Below are 9,702 nucleotides of genomic sequence, written 5' to 3' on the forward strand. Positions count from 1 at the left end.
CCTGGAGCAGAGGACGCAGTGTCTCCGCCGCCATTGAAGCTTCGTGTGTCTCGGGGACGAATCCGCGTCCATTCATCCAGATTCTTGTTTTCTGTGGACAGCAGCGATGGTGTCTCACTCTCTGGCGCTGCCGATGATCTGCTTCACCACCCTGTGGGGGCTGGTGGGGGTCGTGGCCCCGTTTCTGGTGCCCAAAGGACCCAACCGGGGGTAGGTGGTCTCCTCCGCCGTTAATTGGCTTCAATTAACGGAGATTTCATTTCTCTTTCCTCCGCAAACTGTCTCATCCAGCTGCTGCTTCATGTTTCCGTTATTTAACTCACCGGTGGATCCATGCGCGGCATCGCTGTTAATACATGAACGCGCTCCTGCTCGTGATGGAGGCCCTGCGCGTCACCCTGCGTCCTCCCCCTCCATCATCCATCCACCCCTCCCTCCATCATCCATCCCTCTATAATCTCTCCTTCATCCATCCCTCTATCATCCATCCCTCTATCATCCCTCTATAATCTGTCCATCATCCATCCCTCTATCATCCCTCTATCATCCCTCCATCATCCATCCCTCTATCATCCCTCCATCATCCATCCCTCCATCATCTATTCCCACACTGTGTCATTAAGGTTAAAGGGTGAAAACAAGAGGAAAAGATGAACAGATCATGGGTGAGGAGTGTGAATGAAAGAAGAAACATTGGTCATGTTTACACTCACTCAACAGTCAAACTCTTTTTAATCAAACAGTGTCTAATTGTTGTGTAGTGTTCATCATATTATTAATAATTTAATTTAACTGTTGGCGAACTTCTAACTAACATGTGTCATCTCATCTCTACTTTAAATCACGTGTGGAACATGGACAGGAAACTGATTATAATAATTATAAAGGAGTTATGGGGGCTGGGTCATTATGTGATGATGCTGAAGTTCTAGAAACCAGAAGGTTAAAAGGAAACAATTCACAAAGATTCATCACAACAGAGTCATGGTTTCATTTTTCAGGACTGAGGTGAAACATTAGACGTAATAAACGAGAATCGCTTCAGTATGAACATCCTGTCATGTGATGATGATCAACAGTATTACAGAAGCAATCGTTGTTCAGGCGTGTGATTGACGGCTCTGTTCTCTCTGACAGCGTCATCGTCACCAGCCTCATCCTCACAGCCGTCTGCTGCTACCTGTTGTAAGTAAAAACTCTCCTCCTCTTCCTCATCTTCTTCTTCTTCTTCTTCTTTGCTGTGACGCTGCTGTAACTTTGCATGTTTTTTTTTTTTAAGGGTAATGTTTTCGCAATGGACTAAATCTTATAAAATAAACAAAATAAAACCTTGAATAGAAACATCCAGAATAAATAAACCGACAGGAAGAACACAAACAGAAGCAAAACACATTCAAATCGTTTTGTATTGTACGTCAATGTTAAATATTCAGATCCATGACAACATTAAGCGACTTCTTTCTTGGCTCATGTTCCATCTTCCTCCGAGTTTCATGGACGTTCCTTCAGTAGTTTCTGTGTGATGCTCAGGCTCATACAAACCTGTAAAAAAAACAAAGTGTGGTCGAAGTAGTGGAGGACGACCATGTAGGTTCATACATCTGCCACCAGAGGGCGCTCCAGCTCCTTCAGATGATGACCGTCCCTCCAACAACAAAGAGATCAAAGCAAGTGGCTGATTCTCAAACTGTAAAAGTAGGAATCGGACTACAATCACCCAAGGTTTTATTTATAACACACAGGAGTGGGGTGGAAGTAAAGTTTCCTCTCTGAAACTGAATCATACGTCCATTTAAACAACAATACCTTGTGCAAAATAACAAAGAGATTTAAATGTTGAAATAATAAAATAACATGAGGAGAATACAAGTAATGAAAGTTGAGTCGATAACAATAAATACAGGAATACAAGGAATTTAGGGGTGAGAGAAAATAATATTCTGACACAAGTATATATAGTTTTCTAACTGTTATATGTAGTTTTACACAGTTTAATATGTGTTAAATGCTAAATTGAGACAAATATTTGTAGTACTTTCTACAGTGGGAAGGGGTTTTTTTTGTTATGACATTTTTAGCTAGAAATTCAATGTCATCTATAACTGGACAGATTTGAGAGTGAAGACATCTGTATTTATTGATTTGAAGCTCGGCCGACCGCACCAGAGTTTCCTTAGGTTTTGGATCATGTCAAAATAATCAAAGCTCATCTGTTGTTTCTGTATTTATGTGTTTATGTCACAGTGAAAGTATTAATAACGTGATCTATTGGTGTGACGCACAGACTGTAAATACAGATGGACGACACGTCTCCCATTATCCAGGATACAAATGCTGCCATCAGACGGAGTCAGATTCTGCGCGCTAATGATTATGGGATGGAAATCAAAATCAAGAAACTACAACCAAACTGGATTTTATTTAGATATTTTCGATTGGTCCAAGCCCTGGGGGGGGGTCTACATGCTTTGGCTTCACTTCATGTCTTCCATTTTTATTAACAGTCTCTGGTTTGAGGAGAAAGTTAAAGAGCCTGCGTATCAACTCATGAGTCTTTCTCTCTCTCGCTCAGCTGGTTGGTCGCCATCTTGGCTCAGGCCAACCCTCTGTTCGGCCCTCAGCTGAAGAATGAGACGATATGGTATCTGCGCTACTTCTGGGAGTAAAGGTCAGTTCGTCCGATTTAAAGATACAACTTGCAACTTAACACCTGAGAATTATCAACATGAGACAAACAAATAAGAACAAACAGAGAAACTCTGTTTTTCTTTCGTAAATCAGAAACATCTTCGAAGTTTCACTCAGGCCTGAATATTTATCATCAACAAAAATGAGCCTGGTGAAATGAAATGATGAAATGATGATGATGTGTTTTCAAGGGACGTTCGCTCCGAGCTACTGGAGCTTTGGTCCACGCAGAAAGTGTTTATCTGAAACCTGCTGGTTCGCATCTCTTCTCTGAGCCTCACAGTCAACAGCGATGATCGCACCTGATGTTCACGATGCACAGATGATATAGAATTCACTGCGTCTTTCTGCTCTTCCTCTCCAGGTCTGTGCCATGTGATGCCTCCCATCATTCCTCACAACCCTCCTCTAGTTCAGTGGATTTGATTTCAACATAACTCCTGAACATTTAAAACTCCACATCTCCAGTCTGCAAAACCGATGGAAGATTTCTTATGTCGCTGCATTTTTTTTTTTACTCAAATTTCAGCGTCAGTCGTCTTTGCAGCCTTGAGGAATATTAAGTATAGTGTGTAGCATGTTTAACATTTAGGCCGCATCCAAACTACTACGTTTTTGTCTGAGAACACATCATCTCTGCGACGGATGCGTCTGGTGTCCTGCGTCCGTCTGAACAAACAGAAACAACATAGCCACGTGACGTGTAACGCCACGTGTGGATGAAGCTTGTTTTATGAAAACTCAGTATTGTGGATGTTGCCTCAGAGTTTATTGGGACATGTGTGTTTTAAAACAAGGTTGCACTCGATGGATTCGTGAGCGACTATGAAGACTGTTTTATTTTTCTGTCTCTCAGTGAAACCATGACATCCTCTGTCGGTTATTAATCTTCCCTCTCTGAAATGTGCAATCCTTAAACATCCTGTGTTTTTGTTTACATTTTCAGTTTTGTGTCGCTGCCGTCAGGGAACTTCTGAGTGTTTGTATTTATTTTGCCCGGTGGACGCTGACGTGAGCTGCAATTACCTCAGTGTCGGCCCGGTCTTGTTAGATGATTGTGATTATTTGTGATGTAATGTCTTTGTGCGTGTGTGTGTATGTTTGAAATCACTGGGGTTGCTTGGCCCGCCGCCGTGAGAATCTCTTTTAAAAAACTTTTTAGAACGTGAAGAGTGATTCCCTCCTCTTTCGACCACTTAAGCACGAACCCCCCCTCCACATTCCCCTCATGCTCCACACTGCGGAGGTCCTCGTTGCCATGGTGATCTCGTCGCACAATTCAGTCCCGCTCCCCCTCGACCCTCTGGTTTTTTTTTTTCTGCCTGTTCTCGTGTGCAACAGATGTGTCGTGGGTCGCACTGCAGGGGCACGTTTTCCGAGCGAGGCTGCCAATAGATTTAACGACATTTCCACTATTTTATTTCAGATTTCACACCACACAGCCACCACCCCCCTGCCGACCTTTCAAACAGCAGCTTCACCAAACCCCCTCGTTTAAACTTGGCCTAATGAATTCTTTTGGGGGCTTCCAGCCCGTCGAGGCACAGTGACCCCCTCACGTCTTTTCAGCCGCAAAGGAGCAGCAAGAAAAGATGCTTTTAGAAGTGTTCACAAAGCAACGAGAAAAAACTGCGTTTCACAAAAAAACACCTTCTGCAATCCGCTGACTCAGATCAGCCGATAAACAGCAGCCGCGTGGTTTTCGGAGTGATGATGACACTTTAAAGTTTTGTCATACGGCCGCAAAACAGCACATTTAATGATCTCTCCTGATTTTCTGTATATTTTATTTAATGTTTGCCTTGAATAAGATGCTGGTTTGTGACACACCTGCCTCCTCAGCTGCCGCCATCACCACAACTGCACCTCCCTCGCCCCATATCCAACCCCGAGAACCCCGTCCTCTCTCCTTACTTCCTTCCTCCCTTCCTTGACACTGTCCCTCCCCTTCTTCCAAACCACTTTGCTTCAGCCAAAAAGAAAAAAGAATCAAAGCCAATATACAGCTACTTTTTAGAAAGACCAAATTGCGTTGTATCTTTTCCTCCAGCCCTCTTTGGTAGTTGTGTTGGTGGCGTGCATGTAAAAGTGAACACACAGGAGGGTTAACATCAGCGTGCTGTAGAGTCCGTCAGTAAAGAGAAGACCTGCATCAAATAGGGTGTGACCACATCTGATCGTATCTGGAAATAAAGATGGACGATACAAAAAATATTCCAGATACAAACTCTACCACTGACAACTGAGACCGACTTTTGATTGGCCAGTGTATCAACAGGACCCTGATACCATGGCTCCACTTTCTGATCACGACTGCGCAAAATATTCCAGATGCGAACGCCGTCATCTTACAGAACTGGAGCCGACGTTTCGTCCATCTTTATTTACAGTCTAGGGAAAGCTGACTTTGACGCTTGCTGGTGTTTACTTTCAGTCCCAACCAAGAAGCTCATTTACTGATCAGGACCTTTGGTGAGACGTTAACATGCAGGGCCACAAACGACAGAGCTGGTGGAGTCAAAACAAATCCAATCCCGGGTCCAGTGACTCCGGCTCTCCCTGCGTGGTTCTTCCTGAGCATCGGTCCAGACAGCGATTTACTTTCACTTCGTTTCCTCTTATCAGGGTCGCAAACAATTAACTGCCGGTCGTCACAGGAATCCACAAACAATGTTGTGTGTTGAAGTTTGTTTCCTATTTGAATCACAGTCTACGTCCAGAGGGACAGAGTCACATTATCTGCGAGTCATTGGAGAGCAAATTATTCTCACTTGTTAAGTGTTAAAGAGAGCGAACAGTCCAGACTGGACATGAACCCGTCCGAACACGTTGGGTGTGAACCTGCCATGAAAATGTGATGATTTTCTTTTCCGTTTCTGGTTCTTTTGGAAACCAGCTGCTGTTTTATTGGTTAAATTATTCCTGGCAACGTAGATGGAGAGAGATTTGTGCGTGTGTGTGTGTGTTCAGAGTCACCATGGTAACAAAATCTACTAAATGACAGATCTAATTGTTGGTGCAGATGAGTTCCTTCATGTGACCTTGTATTAGTGTGAAGTGCTTCTGTGTGAGTGGCATCATATTTGAAACACCCAATAAAAGACACTATATGTCTCATAGAGTCTGATGAGGTCATTAATGTGCACTGATGCACTGATAACACACACGTGCACACACACACACGCACACAAATATATATACACACACCTGATTGAGTGAAAATCCTGGGAACACAAAGATGTTTGATTTTTACTGATGATTCTCTGTGTATCTCAGCATTTCACGAATACGCTGAAGCCTTCACCCTTACACAAGTTTAATCTTATCTCACCGAGGACACAAAAACAAGTACACACATATACACACAAAACTGGCTATTTCTGTTTCTTGTTAATATCTGAGGGGTTCAGGGGGTTTGTTGGAGATAAATTTTATCGCTGAGTCCTGTGTGAGTTTGTGCGGAGGAGAAAATTAAAAATGATGAAGCACCAAGTGTCAACTCTTGTGTTGTCACTTCCCCTGCTGATGTCGAAACACTGCTGGGGAAAGGGTTGAAGGACCGTGGCAGTTTGATGAAGTTACCTTGGCAATCAAGGACAAGGCTGACTCCCTCACACGTAACTCCCACTATGTGCATGGGGAGGCGCGCATGCATGATTCATACATCTAACTCACCTCATCTATCAGGTGCAGACATTTTGCCGGGAGGACGTTCAACAGTTTGCACCAGAGAGCTGGAAACCCGAAGCCTGCAGTGTCGACCTGCTCATAATCAATTGATTCTTTTATTGATCGGGGAAAAAAACGCTAAAGGGAAAAGAAGCGAAAGACGTAAAGGTAAGATAACGTTTCATCATGAGGCTGAAAGTAATGATTGTGTTCAGATATAAATTGACCTGTTCCATCATAAACATGATTTACAGCACAAACAGGACTCAAGCTCAAAATAGTTAAATTTGAAATTAGTTGTATGTAATATTTTAAAGAGTTACACAAAACACCAAAATGTTGTGTTCTTCCGATCACGGCAGGAGAATGACTGAAAACGTACTCAATACTGAAGCTTTTGAGTGTGGACAAAATAATGAAGGTATTATTAAGGACATGAAATTCAAGAATTAAACAATTAAAATTACAGTGCAGTAAAATGTTTTTTTTTAATTCACGTGTATGTTACATTTTACTGCTGCACACTGAAAAAACATTCTGTCCCTCGTTCATTCTGGCTCATTCAAACTAAATATTTTTAATAAATTAGGCCTACTAAACAATTATGAGTACAATCAACAAAAACGACTTCATACTTTAGATTTAGATAAATGTATTGTGTGCAACCACTTGAAATAATAATCTTTTTCAGTGCATTTGGAACCAGAATACAACACAGTTTTGTAGCTGCACTTTGTTTTTGACAGTCTATATCCTACACATGCACACAGACCTGCAGAATGTTGGAGTTTTTGTAAACTGAGGATATTTTTTGCTGTAAACCGAAGATCTGCAGCAGAGAAGTTTCCACATATCACCTTTAACCATCAGACTTTTTAAGGAGAAAGAAAACAGGCTTGGGTGTCGGTGCAGAGGCTAAAGAATAAATGAAATTCATACAGGTCATGCACCTTGAAAAACATAAAGAGAATCGAGGCGGCACTTAAATAGCTGTTTGTGATTTTATTTTTCTTTGAGCTACCGTTTTGTGTTTTATAGCCTCACATCTAATGTTGTTGTAATACAGCTCCCAGCCATTGGTGGCAGCACTGAGCTTAGTGCTGCTGAGCAGAACTGGCGTTGGTGACCAAATAAGGAAAACTGCATTTTTATTTTACACATCTTTGTTTGGCTTCAAGAGAAATGACCCACTTGTACTTTTGCACTCAATCTACAATGTAGGTACGTCGTAGTCGTTTATGCTAAAATATAACCAGAGAAATGTAGCTAGATGATATGAGACGCAACTGTGACTGATCCACTTGGTAGCAAGTTCGGTTAATATCTCTCCGCTGCTGAACGATAGACTGTAAATAAAGACGGACGCTGTGACAACTCCAAGTGAAGCCAAAATATGTTGATCACCCCCTGGTGGCTGGCTGCAGTTCATTTCATAACCCCGCCTCCTCCTTAGCAGATGAGACATGGACCAAAATAAAATGTGGAATATTAAATATATTTGTGTCACAGATGGTTTTGGTCTTGTTCTTACAACACTGATTTGTAATCAAGTGTTCATGTAAGAACAGGGTGAAACGTCATGACTGAGTCTATGGTCCCATTCACTAACATGGAGGAGGTGAGGTTTATGACCTGTACTGCAGCCAGCCACCAGGGGGTGATCAGGATGATTTGGCTTCACTTATGGTCACTGTGACGTTTGATCAATCGCAGAATGCGTTTTACAAAATAATGAAGCAACATGTTGCATGAATACTTATTGTTGGAGTTGATAAAGAAAATATAGTCTTGTGATGTAGCCGTCAGCTCAGCACAAATACTTTTGCCGGGTTATAATTATGTTTTATATAATACGAGTGTGATGTGTCTGCTCCGCTGTCCTCTCACATTAACAGGACAAACATTCATCTATAATTCACAGCTGCAAACAGATGAGCGGCGCTGCAGCTTTGCCGTCTCCCTGTGGATGCAGATTAATGAGTAAACAGCCCATTAAGTCTGTGTGACATTTGGAAAAAGCCGCAGTGTTCTGGTGAGTGATTGAACAACAGTGATTTATTCTGTCCTCTGGTCACAACTGAGAGAGGAAGATGAGGGCGGATAACGCTGTTGAATTCACGCTCTGAGGAAATGCTGCCAAAAACTGAGCTATTGTCCTGCAAGTGTGTTACGTTCAAACCTCGGCCTACATTTCTGTTTATGCCAAATTAATACACATTATTTAGGGACACACACAGGCCTACACATATGGGCTGTAACTGACAGATACACACAAACGCCCCGCGGCTTATCCTCTGTAATATTCATAAAATGTGGCTTAATGTGCTAATGCTCCATGACAACCTACTTTCCTCTGAGAGTACATTAAGATTTAACCATCTTTATGCAAACGGTATATGAGCTGGCCTAAATAACACAGGCTGCGTCTTTTCATCACAAGGGAGCAGCTGCACACGTCTGTTGATGCATATGATCTCTCTTCTTACACAGACACTGTTTCAACGTCTGCACAGAGGCTGTTTATTGTTCAGCCACCATGTTTCATAGCTAAGAATAGAATTTATTAGCAGATTCCTCAGTTTTGGTTATTGAAGAATTGGAGAAGCCTATGTTGTAAATACACACAAAAAACTTGAAGATAAAATATAGTATGTTAAATGATCAACTTGATTTATTATGTATTTATATCAGATTGCAATATTTTAGTATAGTACATTTAGGAAACTGTTTTGGATAATATAACCAGACAGGGGAGGCGTTTTTGTTACTAGCCTCAAATTATACATGAATATTTAAAAATACTTAATCACATTGATGCTACAAACAATGTTGTCATCACAGGAATTTATATTTAGTTTATTTGAGGAAATTGCAACTCAAATATTTCCATATATAATATTGACTTGTAGCTGAGTAGTTAGTGTTTTCATAGATTCCATGTATTTTTAGTTTTTACATACAACAGACTGTGTTAGCTGTCCACATGATGTTTTCTAATATAAATAAATGTGTTATTATGATAAATGTTTAAATTCTGCAACTTCTCTTTCTTATTTACACTCGTTTGCCAGTTTATTAGGTACACCTAACCACACAGGAGTTATTAAGTTGAGGTTTTGTGGTGATTGAAATCCACGGTCTTTCATAGGTGTGAGATTCACCAGAGCCTGACTGATTTATCTATTAGCTGATAAAAATCAACTGGTATTAGACTTTCACAGAAATGTTAATATTGATGGTCAAAGCTGCGCACTGATGAAAACATTTCATCCCATTTTATCATTCCAAGCTCTATACATTAGGTTGTAGTTCTATTTTCTTATTATTTATAATTATTTATGATGA

General features: G+C 41.3%; 1 protein-coding gene across 1 annotated transcript; it reads left to right on the forward strand.

The window, feature by feature from the left end:
* Positions 1–74: 74 nt before the first annotated feature.
* On the forward strand, positions 75–5,805 carry atpv0e2 (ATPase H+ transporting V0 subunit e2). The gene is made up of 4 exons (XM_020107787.2): positions 75–210; positions 1,138–1,185; positions 2,573–2,668; positions 3,053–5,805. The coding sequence occupies exons 1-3, from the start codon at positions 107–109 to the stop codon at positions 2,664–2,666; spliced, it is 246 nt and encodes an 81-aa protein (XP_019963346.1). The 5' UTR covers positions 75–106; the 3' UTR covers positions 2,667–2,668; positions 3,053–5,805.
* Positions 5,806–9,702: the final 3,897 nt, after the last annotated feature.

The sequence above is a fragment of the Paralichthys olivaceus genome, chromosome 8, assembly GCF_024713975.1.
Source record: "Paralichthys olivaceus isolate ysfri-2021 chromosome 8, ASM2471397v2, whole genome shotgun sequence".
NCBI lineage: Eukaryota > Metazoa > Chordata > Actinopteri > Pleuronectiformes > Paralichthyidae > Paralichthys > Paralichthys olivaceus.

Coding starts and splice junctions, on each gene's coding strand:
- atpv0e2 (XM_020107787.2), top strand. CDS start 107: ATGGTGTCTCACTCTCTGGCGCTGCCGATGATCTGCTTCACCACCCTG. Junction 211..1,137: donor CCCAAAGGACCCAACCGGGG/GTAGGTGGTCTC, acceptor TCTCTCTGACAG/CGTCATCGTCACCAGCCTCA. Junction 1,186..2,572: donor GCCGTCTGCTGCTACCTGTT/GTAAGTAAAAAC, acceptor TCTCTCGCTCAG/CTGGTTGGTCGCCATCTTGG.